This window comes from Carassius carassius, chromosome 15, assembly GCF_963082965.1.
Source record: "Carassius carassius chromosome 15, fCarCar2.1, whole genome shotgun sequence".
Classification (NCBI taxonomy): Eukaryota; Metazoa; Chordata; class Actinopteri; order Cypriniformes; family Cyprinidae; genus Carassius; species Carassius carassius.
Genome location: NC_081769.1, coordinates 14299717 through 14319270, shown reverse-complemented (window position 1 = coordinate 14319270; position 19554 = coordinate 14299717). Strand labels below are relative to the sequence as shown.

Here is a 19554-nt window from a genome sequence, read left to right as displayed (position 1 = left end):
GAGGAAGGGAAGAGGTGGTGGTGGGTGGATGGGAGGTGTTTCTATTCTGCCAGTGTCCCGTCCCACTCACCTGGAGGGCGGTGTGGGTGACGAAGGTGAGTCGGTCTCTCTGGAAAAGCCCCTGGCAGGTGTACTGAAGGGCCGAGTGGGTGATGGCCTCAGTGAGAGATAAAACACGTACTGATACGTCTTCATCACCAGGAGCTCTCGCAATGGCTTTGAGGAACACTTTGTTGAAGGCCTTAAATGTAAAATAAAGTTCAGTTGAGCTGAAATAATAACATTATTTGGAAAAGAAGGAAGCATGTTGCTTAGAATGGAATAGTGAACATATGCAGTGTGTTTTGTATGTTATGGATTTATCTATGAACAGCCTACTGTTTTTCTCTGTCTGTAATATATTGAGGTAACACCTAAAAATGCTTAGCATTGAGATGAATGGGAATGCAAATTAATTGTGCCCACTGTATTATTATACTGGAATTCCTTTCAGTGGTGATACGATATTAGATTTCTATTACGGTGATTATGATGTTGCGTTTTTTTTTTTTTTTAAGAGTACTTGTACATGTACAATCAGAATTTTATGATATTTTAACATGTTTTATTTAGGCCGAGATATAGTTTAATATGACTGAATCAACATATATAGTTACAGCAAAAATATTATTGTTAAATAAACAAGTCAAAAGTTCAAAAGTTTGAGGTCAGTCATTTTAATTTTCAACAAGGATGCACTAATTGATCAAAAGTGACAGTAAAGACTATGAAATGGTTACAAACCAACATATATTTAAAATAAATGCTGTTCTTTTGAACTTTTCTATGCATCAAACTTCTTGGAAATCACATTGATAATGAGAATAAACATTTCCTGAGCACCAAATCAGCATATCAGAATGATTTCTGAAGGATCATGTGATACTGAAGACTAGGAGTAATGGCTGTTGAAATAAATGACATTTTAAAATGTATTTAGAAAACAGTATTTTACATAGTAATAATGTTTCACAATATAACTGTTTTTCTGTGTTTCGATCAATTAAATGCAGCTACCACTACACAAATTCACTTTTCCAGTATAGTGTGTTACCTTGAGAGAGTACTGGTACATGGGGTTAATGTTGTGGAGCTCTTTAATGATGAAGTAGAGTAGGGCGGCTCTCTCAGCCGCTGGCCTGTAAAGATCTCGCGCATCATTGGTCTTTATCTCGTTCTCTCGAGCTGCAACAGCCTGTGTAAACATCACAATTGTTGAGATATAAAATCAGATACTAATTCTTAGAAGAATGTACAGGTACATAATGATTATGCACTTTACTATGGCATGCTATTGGAATAAATGCTGGTTTTCTTTTCTTATTGCAGTGCATTTTTTGAGCATTTTTTTTAACACACACACATTGGTTGTGAGCCCATCTTGCGCGAACAATGCAAAAAAATTTGATCTGAGCAAGCAACAACAAGATGAGGTAAATTGACAGTTTGGACCATACCTTGTTATGGATGTGTCTGGCTGTATTCTTAGTATATTCCAGCTGTTCCACTAAGGCGGTATCTCGCAGGAAGTTTCCCTCTGCTGCGGACAGTTTGCTCAGCAGCTCATCCTCCAGTCTCTTCAGCTCAATCTGACACAAGTTCTGCTGGGTGCTTAATTCCAACTGAAGCAATCAGAAATAGACGATGTAAGGACAGACAGTTGTCTAATTAAATTACATTTTTGAGATTTAATTTAGTATTAAATAGGACATAAACAGTGCAATAAAATGAATAAAAAACGGGGGACATTCACAAATATTGCATTGCATGCTTTTATTTATTTATTTGCATTTTATTACAATTTTTATTTTCTCAGACATTTTTTAAATAAAAAGTTAAGATTCAAGTTTGAAAATCTCTCATTTATGAAAGATGGAAAAACAGATTATTTTCTTTCTGGTCTTTTCTTCCCTGCAAAAACGTTCACACTATTCTGCCTTGTAAATGCTTTTATTGCCTTTGGGAAATGCTAATCTAATTTATTTAGCTTTTTATATAATGTGAGATCATTATGAGCAACGTCTGTAACTGACCTTCATGGTCTCCAGCTCGGGCCTTTCATGCGTGACCACTTGCCCCAGTAGCTGCTCCTCCAGGCCAGCGCGGGTCACTGTGAAGTTTATAAGTGTGGTCTGGGCCTGCAGCTCCGGGGGGAAGTGAGGGTTGGCTTGCTTCGTGTGTAGAAGGAGACGGAAACTGCTGTTATACTCGCACTCCTTATCACCCAGTCTGATGTACCTGTAGAAACACCACACTGTGTTATGAATTCAGAATGTGACTGCACTAAATGACACTAAACAGCGCTCTTTGAAAAAAGCTTGCTATCTACACAATGAGCCAGAAAGAGCATTTCCACCCGTACTAGACACCAGTCTCACCAACATGTCTAATTGAAGCAAACAGAAAAGCATGACAAATGCTCCCAACAGCCACCACAGGCAAAGGCGTTAAATAAAACTGGAAGATGATATTCCCAGCAGCCAATATTTATCCCAATCTGCATTTCAATTAAATCAGGGCTGGCTGGCCAAAGTGGCTGGTTTTAATTTTTCCCTAATTACCCCGTGCCTGTCAGCCAGCGGCAACAACTCTCATGCCAAAGGTCCCGCCAAGGCCCGGGTCCGCTCTGGCTCTATTTCTTCAAAAGATGGAATTAATGTACTATTGATAGAACCATTACTTCACCAAATTAAAGTCCCAGCTGATGGATTGGCTCATGCTCCTCCGTCAGACATGAAAGGAATAATTAGTATTCATTACTTCACACTCTGCAACATTCCAATTATTAATGAACTTCAGCCAAGAAGCCGCACCAGATCCATCATGGCTGCCGTGGCCAGGCCGGATTAATCACAGGAATGGACCGGTGTGTGCATGGGTCAGGCGCTGGAATAAACTTATAATCAAATGAAACATCGGGCCACAGTTATGGGTCAGAAGAGGGGGACTGTGGGTGTCCCCGTGGTACAATGCTACAAGGTCAAAAAAATACTGGAAAGAGATGAATAAGAGCTGAGAAATTAATAACTCTGCACGCTAGAAAAACAAGAAAAACAGATGAGGTGTTGCATCTATTCACACATCCTAAATACCTAATGAACACTGATTATTTTAATTATTCTGTTGAAGAATATAAATGTGAAGTTAACAATAGCTTCTACCATTTTATTTTTCATTATTTATTTGAGAAATTACTGATTTATAAATATTTTAGACTATGATCTCTCTAGTGACAAACTGGTTTAGCTGTACTTTGTTCAGATTCAGAGAAAACAGTGTAAATAACATTTTTAACCAATAAAAATTTAACCATTGAGTTCATAAAAAAGAATAGGTTTTTGGTAACCGTGTTGGCACAGGTTTTTTTTTTTCTTTTTGTAGTACAAAACCAAATAATTATAATTGATATACTTTAGTTTTCTTCGCACATTCAGATTCAGAAACAAAAAAAACAACAGCAAAGATCCCATATAATTTAGATGTCTGCACTGTAAAAAAAGAATGAGAAAAGAAAAACAGATTAAAAAATTTAACTGTTCAAAAATGATTATATAATTTAACATATTTTTGGGGAAAACAAGCATGCATATGCATATATACATGTCTCAGGGTTGAAACACAACACTGGCTACCCAAAACTGATCCGTATTCAACACACATAAAGAAAAAGAGCAAACAAATGCACATTTATCAGCTTCTGTGAGTGCAGAATCAATACCACTGCCTTCACCTCTATTCAAATCACACAACCCTAATTCATCTTCCATTCTAGTTTTCATACTGCACAGAGCAAAAAATGGAGCTCTTAAGAGCTTGGTAAAAGTTGTATGCTAAAATCTGCTGCAGTACAAGAAAGCATTTTTCTGAGCAATTTTTATGCAGTGCACTCAATGAGAGAATGCAGTGGTATAAAATAAGTAAACATCTCAGAGATGGTTAAACCTGCCTTCCTTTCTTTAAGGTTTGTCGTCCTAGCAGTGGCTCCAAAAGAGGGTCCACTCTCTTCTTCATGTTTTCAATCAGGACCACCTCACCAGCAGCCAAAGCCTGCTCAATAACATCCAGATACCTGTACGATAACATTAACAGTCCAGGACAAGACAAGTCAGCCTCTTTGCCTTCTTTATATTATTTCATATAAATAATCTTTGTCCAAACTAATATCACCCTTTCTGGCCATACTGCAGCACCCTCAGGTTGGGCCTGTACAGATTTCGGATCCACTTGCTGGCCTGCTGCTGAGGATCCACGATCAGAGGCCAGCGCTGGCTGGCCATCAGGATGGCTGCATTTTCAACGGACAGCCGATCAGCTGGCAGGCCCTGGTTCTGCCAGCCTGCCACGGTGGCCTGGTCAGTCAGCGTAAGTACAGGGTCCAGACCATCTGTCAGCGGGATAGGGGTCTGGATCGCAAAGTGTGAGGAGAGGAAGACAGACAGTGATGCTATTCAATTCAACGCTCCACTGGAGTGCAGACACAGTAGTACAGTAACAGGATTTTACAGCAGACAGCTCAGGAAGAAACAATGATCCAAAACACTCTTAACCTTGACGAGTGAAACAAGAGTTGGCAAAAGCCGTAACATGAAATTTAAAATCGAATTATTATTAAATAAAACATTAATGCAGCGAATAATTACATGATGGAAAACACTATAGAATTCAAATCATGGACAGGCCGAGCAGGAATCATACTTGAAGTTCTCGGAGGAAAGGAATGAGTATGTCGTGAAGGAGCTGATGACGGTACGGCTGTGTGAAGTATCCAGCGTAAGAGACGAAAGCAGCAGCCACAAGCACATCACCACACACCGTCTTCAGCTGAGACTCCAGCTCCAGCTGTCCCTCCGACCAACGCACGTTTTCTGCCTACAGAGAGAAAATGCCTGGGTGAACCGAATTTAAACTTGATCCAAAAATGATCACACACTTATGAATGCCGTTGACGTTTAGAAAAGCTTAAGCCATTTGTTTGCAGAAGTCACTTGGTTTGGTATTTTGCATCTAATGCAATGAAATTCAGTTGTTTTAAGTGTGGCTTTTGTGTACAAAAACGTTTTTATAACAATCATATATTTTACTTTATCAATTTTCATAACTCTTACACAGTAATTTTTAAAATATCAATTATATATTATGTTTTTTATATATTTATATTATATTTTGTATATATTTAATTTTATATTTATATTTTTGAAAATGCACATTAATTTCATTTCAATATAAAAAGGCAGTTTGATGAAAATCATGATGTATCAATACTTACTGAGAATATGAATTTTTGCTTTTCCATCATTAAATTTCTAAATTTAAACATGAAAATAATGTAATGTCACAGTGTAAAATATCAGAAAGTAAAATATAATTTTTTATGAAAGAAATCAATACTTTTATTCTGCAAGACTGCATTAAATTCAGCGAAACTTAAAGAGGTCATTGGATGCTCATTAATTAATGGCTGCTTGAAATTCAACTTTACTGTCACAGGAATAAACTAGATTTTAAAAATCGAAAATGGTTATTTTAAACTAATAATATTTCGCAATATTTGTGTTTTTTCTCTATGTGTGATCAAATAAATGCATGAGCATTAGAGACTTCAAAAACATTACCATTTAAAACTTTGGGGTCGATGATTTTTAGTGTACATTTATGTGCAAATACGAAATTAATACAGAAAGTAATATTCAGACATAAAACAGGAAGACAGAAACAGAAGAAACACTTAAAGTTATGCCTTCAGACCCAGATATAAACCTCACTCTTAACCCTTCCACTGTCTCTGTCCTCTCTATTGATCATAAACACAGAAAGAACATGAGCGATAATGTATACAGTCACAATTCACCTAAACTGCCTTTGAAAGTTTAGTTACATTTTCACTCAGCATCAATTTAGCACTCATTTAAGACTTCAATAATATCGCAGAGATGCTCCCGCAACGATAAATCTTGTCTGACATTGCCTTTGCAGGGGCTGCGCTTCCAGAACATGTCGCATAATAAATTCTCCGACAGTTAAAAATCACTATAATTTTAGCCTAATGCATTATGGATTGCTTGGAATATCACTCAGTCCTGGGTGAAGCGTTTTTAATTTCCAACAGCTGTTAAGGCTTTGAGGTAAGTTAATGATTACATATAGACGGCCTGATTTATTAGTCTAAACACTATTGCTTCCAGGTCAATGGCATAAAGACAAATCATTTGTCTTGATATGTTTAAAAGCCAAGCTGTCCCATTGTAGCCCTATTCATTTCTCTGAATAAGAAAGTCGAACGTTTCAAATAAAAGCGCTAAAAGAAACATTACGCTATTATTATTTTTTGCATCAACGGCGGTAAAGATTTTAGATAATCTCACCGGGATATATATGACCAATGTCACTGGGAGTGAAAATGGGAAAAACTATTTAAAGTTTCTTTTTCCAAGTTGGGCATGTACACAACAAATCCAGCTCATCCCTCATAATCGCATCGTTCAGGAAAACAGATAGCAGATGAATATATGCCCTTCTTGTTTCGCTGTCCCGAACTGGCCAACAGCCATCTAGCCCCTTGCCCAGATCAATGGTGCATTTGCCGTGGTGCGCCCCTTCCTTCCGAGCACTCAATCTGAGCGTCTGGCCAAACATTTAAGCCATGGCCACCTCCCCATCAAATCAAGCCAAACTCATGTTGAGATTAGGTCTGTTAGTGCGCTTCCCTAAACACAGACCCTGTCCTCTCACAGCCGCCCAGTACCTGCAGGCCTCCCACCAGCCGATTGGCCAGCTCAATGGTCTGGCTGGTGCGTGTCACTTCCTCCTGGCAGCGCAGTTTCTCAGCCGCCGCCCTCTCAAACTGAGCTGTTAGGCTTTGCAGGTGCCTGTCCAGATCCTGTCAGTACAAAGCCACTATGAGTTGGTACTACTATATATCTTAATATGGAATATTATTGAATGGTTATGGTGAACAGATTTTTTTTTTTAATCGTGCTGTATAAAAAAAGTTTCACTTACTTCCAGTTTCTTTCTAACACTGAATAGTTTTGCAGTAGCAGTTTCCAGTTCAGTATTGGCTTGTGCCAGAGCCAGACGCTTTGGTGCAACCTCACAATAAACCTGAAAAACCCCACAGACATTCTCTTTCATATAAACAATAGGATGAATTCTTGAAATAAATGACTGGCTTGATTGTAAAGCTACAAACCTCTTTGACTTAAAGAAAGTTACAACTTTTGATTTTTACAAATATTTACAAATTTTTTAAGTTAGATGTCATTTTTATGTCATTAAAAAAAAAGAGCTGAAAATCACTTAAAGAAAGGTAGCGGTTAATATTTTCAAAATATCTCTCAAATATATATTTATTTTTAATTTATTAGAAAGTTAAGATTTTATTTAAACATGTCATTTTAACCAATTTTAAAACATAACATTTATAGAATACATTATTAATTGAATTAATAATGAAATACCTCAAACTACATTATATACGCATATATACAGTATACATTATATTATATTCTATTTATATTTCAAATACTTTCTTTTTTTCTTTGTTGTCTCATTGGTCACATTCACCTCATAGTAGCGCACTATGTTGATGGCCCATGCACAGAGGCCAGCAGCAGCGTAGGACTTGGTCCGGACGTGATCGGGATGGAACTCTGGGTTTCTCAGGTATTCCTGCTTCAGCACACTCAGACTGGACTCAGGGATGTGCTCTTTATCATAAGTAAGCAGGGCCTGCAGAAAGACATCCACCTAAAGAACAACAGCGTTATTATATCATATGTAGATAAGCCAATGATGTTTGACTTATTTAATTTAAATGTACAACATATTGTAGAAACATTAAATACAATACCCTTCAAAAGTTTGGGGTTGGTAAGGTTTCTTTAATGGTTTTGAAAGAAATCTCTTATGCTCACCAAAGCATTTATTTGAACAAAATCACAGTAAATAATACTCTGAACAACATTATATAACTATATATTGTGAAATATTATTAATAATTATTAATATTATGAACATACTTAAAACCCCATTTTATATATATATATATTTAAAAATGTATGTGTGTGTATATATATTTTTTTTTTTGGAAATTAGTTACAGCAATTAATAACTTTATTTAGCGAAGACACATAAAATTTATCAAAAGTGACAATAAAGATATTTATAATGTTACAAAGTCTTAATATCGTATTACTTTTGATGTTTAATATTACTGTTTTGCTGTATTTTCAAGCAAATAAATGCAGCCTCGGTGAGCAGAATTGTATTTTTTGATATAATTGTTAAGTATTCTTTGATGAATATATAAAGTTTCAAAGAACAGCATTTATTGAACAATATAAATATATCTCTTTACTGTCAATTTTGATCTATTTAATGTGCCCTTGCTGAATAAATGTGTTCATTAAAAAAATATTTGTTTTTTATTATTAAAATGTATTAATAAATATATAAATATATATATAAATATATATATATATATATACACACACACACACACATATATATTTACACTTCCTGACCCCAGTATTTTGAACTATAAATTTATATATTTCAGTGCATTTAGGAACATACATTCAAAATTAGCTTAGAAAAAAAAAAAATATATATATATATATATATATATATATATATATATATATATATATATATATATAAATTAGAGGACACTAACAGTATTAGCTTATTATTAGACATTATTAGCTGTGATGCTTTATTATCTACACACAAAATGTTAAGTATACACTAAATTGCACACATTTTATTCACAGCAGCTTAAAGCACAGTAAATGTACAAATGCTGGACCTGGAACAACGCAGGTGAAATCTTGTACTCAAGGCCACTGAAGTAATAAAGCACAATTATGACCTTTTGCGTTCTGGGGTCATCTCTACTTTAGGACTCAACTTGCAGCCTCTGAATTTGCATCCCAATTCTTTATCCATCCGATATATCACACAACAAACTTTCAAAAGCCATCTCCTCCCCTTCATGCTGACCTCATAAATCAGCCTTTGCCTAATATTTCCATGTCTATTTCATGTGACATGTTTTTAATATTCTCTTCCACACAAGTGCTTTCATAATGTAGTGTATTCATGACACGTCAGCGGGTTAGTGGGGTCTGCGGGTCAAGGGCTGCTTGTGGATTGCACTAGAATGAGGTGTGTTGTTGTCATAGCAATGCCTTCACCTTGCCCATGAAGACTCTGGCGGCCTTCCACCCGCGGTCTCTTGGAATTCGCCCACACGGCGCCAGCAGCACCATCACAGCCGCGGTGACGTTAATCACAGCCTCGGGGGGATTCGGGAACGTCTTTAACTCTGTCAGATTTACCTGCAGGAAACAAAGGAGAAAGAAACAAGATCTTTCATGGACTGCTAATTGGGTAAGTGTTACCCTTTCAACCATCAAGTTCAGGTGACACAAATATTTGAACAGGTTGGGCTGTGATTTACGGTGCACGGGACAAAATATGCCATTACTTTTTAAAATAGCAACATTTCCACCTTGAAACACAAATGTACTTTTCTTTTTATTCTTATTTTATTGAAAGTATAATATTACATATCTGCTATATTTTGCTTAAGATATCACTCACTACAGCTAAAATTGGTCTGTATCACAGACCTAAAGTCAGTTATTTCTATCTTTTGCTGTAGTGTGTCAGTAGGAAATATCAGATTACATTTCCAAACATTCATTTTGATTTAATAATCCAGTGAGATTTCTGTTTGCACAAGCAAAGAGTCTAACAACAGCCAGTGCTCCACACAGAGATCTGGGGCCTCATGTATGAAACGTTAAATAGATTTCATCCTTAAACCTTGGACTGTTTGATCAAGCACATCCTTGTGTCTGTCATTACGGTCTATGTTCCAAACCCATCAAACAAAGTCAAATTCACATCAATAATCATCATTCGTGCAAAAATATTTTCTCAATCTCTTAGAAATCATTCTATTTGCTTCGTTATTTTGCTCGCTCCAGTAAAAGAGTGCGTTATGCATGGTCTAGAGTGTCCATACGGTGCGCACATATATACTATAAATGTGTAATAATGTAAATATCTAGTTTATTTTTTATAAATCCCAATTTTATGCCCATTTCATGTGTATGCAATGTTTATACACAGGGCCCCAGATCTCATCATCATCCAGTCTGTCTGAGACTACATGAAGAAACAGAACAAGCTGGATCAGACTAGCTCCAGAAGAATTGTGGCATCGTCTCCAAGATGCTTCATATATAAATAAAGTTTTTTCTTTAATTGTTATATTTTAAATATATATAATAATTGTTTTAAAATGGCATGCGTCAAAGTAATTTTCTTTGAAATGGAAATTATCTGTAACATTACAAATGACTTTACTGTCACTTTCAATCTATTTAATGCATCTTTGCAGAATAAAAGAAAAACTATTGAATGGTAATACAGTATGTTTATATTTAAACAAATACTTTTCTCCCTAACTAAAAGGGCTTCTTTAGTACATTTGACATTTGACCTTGTTGAGAGTTTGCAGAGCAGCTGTAGCCGCCTCTAAAGCAGGTTCAGCCTTAGCCAGATCCCGTTCACATTCTCTCAGTCTTCGTGACACCTCTGCTTGCATGGCAGCCACCTGCAGGTGAATAAACACTCTCATACTTGATGGAATACGGTAAAGAGAGATCTCAGATATTCCAGCTGTAAGACTTTGGTTGCTCTACCTTTTGCTCCTCTAGGTCAGCATCCTGTCTCTTCTGGCTCAGTCGTTCTGTCTGCAGGCCGATCCTGGCCATGAGAGCCTCAGTGGCCTGGTTCTTCAGTGTCAGCTCCACTTCCTGTGAGTTCAGCTTGACTGTCAGATCCTCAACCTGATGTAAATGTTTGAAGTTGACATTAAGTATATGATAACCTCTGATTAATTCATAATTACCTTCAATAATTCATGATTAAAACTGGCAACAGTTTCTGTTTCTACTCAACTATACAACACCATTCTATTTGATTTATTTATTCTTCTTATTTTCTTTTTGGGGATGTTAACATTTGCATTATGCAAAGATGCATTCATTTGATTAAATGTGAATAGTAAATAGTTATAATGTTTCAAAAGATGCTGTTGAATTAATTCAGGTTTACAGAAAAAACAGTTTTCAACATTATTAATAATAATAATAAGAAAAATTAATTATTCTCAAGCTCCAAATCAGCATATCAGAATAATTTCTATTGGATCATGTGTCTGGAGATTGGAGTCTTTTCCATCACAGAAACAAATTACATTTTAAAATGTATTAAAGAATATTAAATATATTTAGTTTTTAAATATGATGCCCTTAAATTAATGCAGCCTTGGTGAGCATAAGAAGCTTCTTTCAAAAAACATAATTGGGCCAAAAAACATTAGACTACTAATTCTAATTGGATGTTATTCTTCTGTTTTTTTTTTTGTTTTTTTTATCAAATTATATTATATTGTTAACTTTTTGGTTTAAAATGTGAAATGCTATTTGTTTTTGTTTTTTTACGTATTTCCAGGTTTAAATTTGAATTTTAAATATGTCCCATACTTTTAAAGGTAAGATTTAAAAATTTCTTAGAGTACTTTCAACAAACACAAAATGTAATGATCAAATTTTATCTCATAATCAAAGTTCGACAAGACCTCACAAACAGCTTTTTACAACTTACTAGAAGTTGTAAAAGCAACTTTTTTTAATCTAGATCCCATTACCAGGTAAAACTCTGCAACATTTGAATACTAAACCCTATATCACAAAGGCAAGCAATCATCAGACTATCAGACTCAAGGTTTACGAGTCCCTCAGCCTTCGGTGAGTGATCTTGGGGCATATTAACTAGCAGTAACTACATTCCTTCACAATTCCACAACTCCAGCCTTGAGGAGCCTACACTGGCCGGTTACGAACTCTGTGGTGCTGATGAGCTCTACACACCTGAGAGGCCGTCGTCTTGAGTTTCTGAAGGCCACACTGAAGCCTGCCATGTCTCAGATGCAGTTCCCTCTCTCTCTTTCCCAGCAGACTCTTGTAAAGCCTCAGCTGCTCCAGGAAGCTCTTGGGCGTGCTGTAGTTGTGCCTCCTCTCATTGCGGCAGTAACGCTCACTAACCCACTTGACGCTCACATGAGCGTGGGCCATGAAAAGACTGATGGATTCCTGAATGGCCGGCTGTAAAGACGAGAGTAAGAGAGGGTAAGAGAGGGACCTGTACGGATTAAATGCTCTTTAACACCCTCGGCTGTCACGGTCCCTGAAATATCATCTTCATAAATCCTGAATTCATCTCCAAGTTTGTATGCCTTTTGCCAGCTTCTGGACTTACTCAATCTGAAATTTAGGCGCAGGGTGCCGAGGGGAAGATTAAGCAGGTAGAGGGCTGGGAAAATAATGGCCGAGGTTGGTGACACCCAGTTTAAAGTAGGGCGAGTGTTTAGGTCACACGGCTTCGAACTTTCTGAGACTGGACGTTGTGTTTTGTTTATTGGTTATTTATGATGTACACTGCTGTCTGATGACTGACTCATTTATCAGACTGTTAAGGATCAATTTACGCAAAGGCAAATGCATTTTAAAAGATGCAAGAACACAGATCATAATTCACTGGAAAGCAATAAAACATGTACATGTGGCTGTAAGAAAAAGAAAAAAAGAGATGGTTATAAATGAAGATCTGACATAATGCTATTTGATGAACAATTTACTGTGTTAAATGCATGTAAATAATCCAATAATCCAATAATCCATCTCTTAAACTCAAAGGTCACAGTTACCAGTGTCAGAAAAAAGGTAATAAAGCTATTTTTTTCTGCTGTTCTGCTTTTTACACTTATAAACACATTTAGATAAAAAATGTTGCACAAAGGTGGGATTTGATCATTCATTTAATCCAATAGCAAATATATAAAAGATTTAGATATATAGTCATTTAAAGTATAAAAATAGTTAGAATGGCTTTAAGAACTGTTTCTTCCAACATACATTTAAAAGTTTTAGAGTAGCAATTGAAAAGTATGGCTAACGTTAATATGTTAAGAAAGGCAAATTATAAAATACAATAAGGTTTTTTTTCCACTTTTAGTGAATTCATTTATTTTGACATCATAACTGTTCTGTGTAAATTCTAAAAACAAAACAAAAACTGGTGAAACCTTTTGGAGCTGGTAGAAAAGTCCTTAGCGTATCACTAATTTATGAGTAAATGATGGGTTTAATTAAACAATAAACCTAGTCAAATGTTTACCAAAGGTAAAGTAATTTGCATTGTTTGTTTATAGAAATTTAATTGACATCAAGCTCATCATGCAAAATATAGCCCATGAGCAAAACTTTGTTCATTAAAATTCAACACCGGGGAAGAACTGCAGGGCAGCAGCAAAAACATTTTAACACATGTGAAATTACTTCAATAAAGTGGGCAAGTTGTTTTATTACTGAATTGCAATTACTTAATTTTATTATTATTGTTATTATTATTTTATATATATGTGCGTGTGTGTGTGTGTGTGTGTGTGTATATTTATATAATATGTGTGACCCTGGAACACAAAACCAGTCATAAGTAGCACTGTATATTTGTAGCAATAGCCAACAATACATTGTACAAAAACAAAAAATGTATGCCAAAAATCATTAGGATATTAAGTAAAGATCATGTTCCATGAAGATTTGTAAATTTCCTACCATAAATATATCGAAACATTTTTGATTAGTAATATGCATTGCTAAGAATTAATTTGTACAACTTTAATGGTGATTTTCTCAATATTTAGATTTTTTTTTCAAATAGATGTATCTCGGCCAAATATTGTCCCATCCTAACAAACCATAGATCAATGGATACCTTATTTATTCAGCATTCAACAATCTCAAATTCCTAAAATTTACCCTAATGACTGGTTTTGTGGTCCAGGGTCAGATTTATTTATTTTTTGAAAGTTTCCTGTTTGCATTTCCTGTGCGTTTTGATGCGGTCTTGATGCAGTCTGAGAAGATGTTTGTGTGAGATCTTTTCCTTCTCATTTACTCAAATTGCTTAGTTACGCCAAGACCTATAATTTATTTTACGTCCCTTAAAAAGCAACTGAATTTGAACATTGAACATTATGAGATTAATTGTGATTACATCTTTTAATTGACTGACAGCCCAACATTCAGTACTCCAGCATTATAGTCCAACACTGAGTGAAATGCACAAAGAGGAAACAAACCCACAGCTGGTCACGACTCAACACACACACTGCCACATCCCCATACATACTCTCAGCACACGCACACAGTCTGGCTGAAACAGCTGTGGCTTCTCTGAGGGTCAGTCTGTGTGTATTAATCACTGTTGCTTTATTAGCATAAATGATCCTGCTTAGTGATCGTTCCACCGGTGCAGGGAAAACAACAACGCTGAGAGAGAGAGAAACTGCGTCTGTCATTAAGCTCACTGTGCATGTGATCAGCCATTTGTCTTCACTTCAGAGTCGAGCTAATGATGAGGAATCTGGTGCACTTGTAATTGTGAGGAGAGAAAACTCATCAAAAGAATTACAGTGTCTTTTAGCCTTTAGTGTTTTGCGAAATGAAAAATTAAACCTGATTTTGCTAAGCCTATTGAAAGAAATGATTTAAAACCACTTCCTGTAAACTATAAAATCAATATGGCTTTAATGACTAATAGAAATATAAGAATTAAACTTATATAGAATTATACTTATACAACAGTATATCCCATGGCTTTAAAGCTACTTCAACTGGCTGACTGAGGCTCAGGTTTACCTGAATACTTGGAATGTCCTGCAGGAACTTCAAGCTGACAGACTGGAGGGCCTCCAGGGGCCATTCCTGGAACCAGTCCAGAGTGGTGCAGTTCAGCAGAGCCGGGAACCGCCGAGCACGTAGACGCAAAATATTACCTACTGGAGACATGCAGAGCACGACCTACACACAAATACAGTACGCACACACTTTAGACACTGATCCAAACCAGATATGCCATATATATAATAACTGCTGTGTATAAAAAAATAATAATAATAATATGAATCAGTGATGTGGGACCTTGAGCTGTTGTCGCACTCGATTCATAAAAAAGCTCCAGCAGTTCTCGTTGTTGTCCAGCAGACCCAGTTCCCGCACCTCGCTCCTCACAGCTTTTCTAACACCATCCACCTCCTCTTCACTCAACAGATCAGGGATCTCACCTGGGGTCAGACCACCGATAAACACATTACTTTCACTTAAACAGGGGTCATGTGGATTTGTGTATTTACACAGCTTTATACTGCAGCAGGTGACATTTAGATACTAAAGCTAATGTTAGATACTAGCTAGATAACATTTTAGTCTATATACAGATCTATGAAATTTCTACTGTATTCTGACATACAATCAAGCGTAGTGGATTATTAAGAAAGAACAAAAAAAAGTAAAGCTGGGCTTTGGTTCTATGCAGTGGTTGTTGAGATCATGAACTCAAATATGAAAGCAGATAAATGTGGACTAAATGATTGAAGAAATCTGTCCTTTTCACATTTTGATTAAATATTCTGAGGTCAAAAAATCTTGAAATGAAACAAATGCATGGATATTTTCACAAGAAGATCTATGATGATTATTTAGAAAATATAAAGGGTGAATCTTCTTTTCATGCCAACTAAAAAATTAAATGGATTAAAAAACTGTTTTGTTAATTAAAATGACTGAAAAAATATGTAAATATTACACAAAAAAACTTGAAATTTTTTATAAAATAAATAGTGAAGTACTAAAAATGACTAACCTAAAACTATTTAGAACCCCCCCCCCAAGAAAAATATTAATAAATGATAATTTATTAATAATATAGATAAATGTAAATGCATGTAAATGTAAATTACTAAAAATGTAAATAATAACAAAACATAATTCAAAATACTAATAATACTATTATAGTAACTAAAATAAAAACTGAAATTATAAAATCAAATCAAAATATATTAATAAAACTTTTATAGTATATATATGTATGGTTCAAGTCATTCATTCATAACTTTAATTGCAGTAAATTCAAATTCTTCAGAATTAAATATGTAATTATTTATAGCTGTATTTACATGTCTCTCATTCAAATAAAAACCATCTAAATAAAAAAGTGGTTTGTGTGTGTGTACAGTATATATTTACACACACACATACATACATAGACATATATATATATATATATATATATATATAATAAATATACAATAAAATGCTATTCAAACAAATCCTTTATGGCATGTAGGAATAAACACACTCTTGAGCAATTTAAGCATTAGCAATTACACACGCATCAGTTAAATGATGTTTCACTTGTTAACTCTGATGCTTTATCCTGGTTCAAGCACTAAGTGGGTCTCCGACCTCTGTGCTTGACATCAGTGACAGATGAGAGCCACCATCTGTGTTCTGAGGGTCTTGATCCAATGACACGCAGGCATGTTCCAGTCACCCTTAATCTACTTCACCGGCTCCGCTCCATTTACATATGTTTCCCATTCATCAGACCAACACACAATGAGCCCCCCTGTGGCGTATATAAATGTGTGCGTGTGCAGGAGGGTCTGACCTGATGAGATCAGGGTGCTGATGATGACGAGAAAACTGTCCTCTGGGATCTGAGCGTCTGTCAGGAGCAGGATTGTGGGTATGTTTTTCACCCCCGTCTTCAAGTACAGTTCAGCCAAATCTGCCTGAAAAAATACATGAGAGATAGCTGAGAACACTTACAATATGGAAGAGAGCACAACCAGTCTCCAAAAACAGTCTGAGCTGTGGCTTAGAGGTTAGAAGAGTAATGGTGCTCATGTGGGAAATTTGATTTTCAATCTGGTCCGCACACATATTCCAATCCCATTTTACACTATTCTTTCTATCACTTCTTGTCACTTTTCCTTTCAAATAATCACAAAAAATCATACAAATCAAAACGATGTAAACTGTTCAAAAAAAACATAAAACAAAATTTGGTGGATTCTGATTGGCTATTAATGTTTTTATCATTCTTCAGATGAAAAATAAATTCCAGTGACTCTGCGTCAGTATCGTTATAGGTGTGGTGTGGACTTCCCTATTCTTATCTAATTAAAGTGATTTTTTCAAAACACTATAGTTATAGTTATAGTTATAGTCAGAGCTGGATAGTAACTGATTACATGTAATCTGGATTATGTAATCAGATTACAAATTAGATTGAACTATATTTTAAAATGCTCCAAATAAGACCACATTTACTTTTTATTGATTGCATGATTACATTTTATTCACACAATAGCAATAAATAAATCATATTTTGTTGATTTCTCAAATTCCTCTTATTCATCTTTTAAATGTTTGTTTTTTTAGAAAGTAATACACAAATTCACAATATCTCTTGTTTGCATTAAATGCAGGCGTTCCCAAACTTTTTTATAATCGGAACATCTGTCACTTAATACATTTACTTGGAAGTACACCTCAGATTTTAATATAAAATAAATATTTTAATAATGAAGAATCACATTTGCATATCTGTGGTTCTCTGACGTTGGTTAATGGTCACATTACATGCAGGGTAAGCAATTTTATTATTCTTTTTTCGCTCAACAAGTTCATCTGTAGAACACATAAGGAGCATTCAGAAAACCTGTATGAAAATAATTATTTTTACAACTCTGGTGCTTCTAGCAGCAAACTTCGACTTTAAATATATTGTTGCACAAGTGAAATCCATACATTTCAAAAGGATGTCCTGTGGGGGCTAAGGATTTCATCAGGCAGATTTTGCAACAGGTTCAAGTTGGTCACATGGCAGACACAAAGCTGCTTGGTTTGAAACGACTTTTCTGTTTGCTGTGCTATAGCTATAAAGTGTTGCACTATTGACAATAGACAAAGGACCCCAAAACATAGTCAAATTACGCTAATGTGATCTTAACAAAAGGAAATATGTTCAACTTGACTACTCTTTTGTAATACTGCATATTTACATATAAGCATAGGAACAGGATGAGCCCAAGATGAAGTGTCTCTCCATGATTATGCGTAGAGGGCATCAAACAGTGAGTGTTGAGTGTATAGAGATCAATGCAGCTCAGCCAACTGGCCTCAGATTTACCACACACTGATGAATGAAATGATAGCAGCGGCCGCATCAATAGGGCATTGAAATATTTGCCTTGGTTCTTTAATAGGATCTGGCAATTACTCCCCATTGCATCCGGGCGGGACTAAATGAGATCGATGGAGCCGGACAGGGTATTGATCAGGGAAAGTGTTGTCTAAAAGAAAGCTTGATCTCTGGTAATGAATCACCGCCATTTTAGATTTATCCTCGCCTCACAGCAGCGATGGGTACTACGATTTGGGCAGCTGATGTGGGTTATGATGGTTTAGCACAATATCAAAGTCGCATCTGTTGTGGTTTCTGCTGTATGTGGATTTCTCATTTTCATCTTGTATGCCAATGATTGTATTGTGCTGTCTACTGAGGTGGTTACCTTTAGGTCCTGTATGTTGTAGCCCTTGCTGAGGGTGGGCTGGAACACATCCATGTTGGAGAGGTGGGCGGCAAGGCGGGTCAGGCTTTGTTTGCCACTGCCCCCCACACCTACGAGGAGGGCATGGCCTCTAGGACATGCCAGGATGCGACTGATCCGACACCTGCAGAAACCAGTCAAAAAAAAAAAACCGTGTGTGTAAGTACAGTTAAATCTGTATTCACTAAAGCACATACTGCAGGCATAGCACTCACACATGCTGCATGGCTTCCTGGAACAGAACCAGGTTCATGGCAGAGTGGAGCTCGTTGTAGCTGTCCAAAGCCTCATTGAGGATACAGCTGAGCTGCTTCCATCCAGCTACGGGCATGTAGGAAGGTTCTGCAGAGCCCACACTGCTGTGCAGGTATATTAGTGGCTCCTGCAACACTGCCTCTTCCTCTATTTCCTTTAGGAGACAAACAGAAAACAACTGCAATTTAAAGAACAATAGTATTAACATACTGTATATATTTAAATCGCATAATAAAGAGCCTGGAGTTTTAATGATGATAATTCAAGGAGGAATCAGGATAAATTTTTCATTATATATTTATTTATATTCTTTGATTGTGTACGGTATATATAATATTATAATTTGTAGTAATTACAAATATTTATTTGTTGCATTTATTACTTACTCGTTTACATTTATTACTGCTATAGATATTTATATATCTCAGGGGTGGGGGGGGGGGGGGGGGCGCCAGGGACGTGTCCCTACCAATATCCAGTGAGTGCCAAACTGTCCCTAGCAATAATTTTGATCAAACAATTAAATATATGTATATGTTTTTGTAATTTTCTACGCATCTGAAATGTCATACTACTGATATTACCTAAAAAGTTAAAATAAAGTTTTATGTAGAAAACAGTGCACTTTCAAGGACGCGCATTTAATACATGGCAAATGTAGTAGTTCACCGGAAGAGAAGCGCAGCACCACAATTAGAACAACTCAAGGTTATTTTACCCAATTT

At 35.9% G+C, this 19554-nt stretch overlaps 1 protein-coding gene across 2 annotated transcripts in view; it reads right to left on the bottom strand.

The window, feature by feature from the left end:
• The window catches only part of si:dkey-233k19.3 (dynein axonemal heavy chain 11), a 75454-nt gene that overhangs the window by 19701 nt on the left and 36199 nt on the right, over positions 1 to 19554 (bottom strand). The window contains exons 51-69 of one of the 2 annotated variants that reach the window (XM_059567508.1): positions 18790 to 18983; positions 18536 to 18698; positions 16627 to 16750; positions 15099 to 15241; positions 14817 to 14978; positions 11985 to 12218; positions 10752 to 10898; positions 10550 to 10663; positions 9234 to 9377; positions 7603 to 7785; positions 7039 to 7140; positions 6782 to 6916; positions 4735 to 4908; positions 4207 to 4442; positions 3986 to 4108; positions 2073 to 2277; positions 1497 to 1661; positions 1094 to 1234; positions 71 to 241 (exon numbers count right to left, since the gene is read on the bottom strand). In XM_059567508.1, coding sequence (XP_059423491.1) covers positions 71 to 241; positions 1094 to 1234; positions 1497 to 1661; positions 2073 to 2277; positions 3986 to 4108; positions 4207 to 4442; positions 4735 to 4908; positions 6782 to 6916; positions 7039 to 7140; positions 7603 to 7785; positions 9234 to 9377; positions 10550 to 10663; positions 10752 to 10898; positions 11985 to 12218; positions 14817 to 14978; positions 15099 to 15241; positions 16627 to 16750; positions 18536 to 18698; positions 18790 to 18983 — 3060 coding nt within the window. Of the gene's footprint in view, positions 1 to 70; positions 242 to 1093; positions 1235 to 1496; positions 1662 to 2072; positions 2278 to 2600; positions 2749 to 3985; positions 4109 to 4206; positions 4443 to 4734; positions 4909 to 6781; positions 6917 to 7038; positions 7141 to 7602; positions 7786 to 9233; positions 9378 to 10549; positions 10664 to 10751; positions 10899 to 11984; positions 12219 to 14816; positions 14979 to 15098; positions 15242 to 16626; positions 16751 to 18535; positions 18699 to 18789; positions 18984 to 19554 lie in introns of those variants that run through there. The other variant, XM_059567509.1, reaches the window with a different exon arrangement.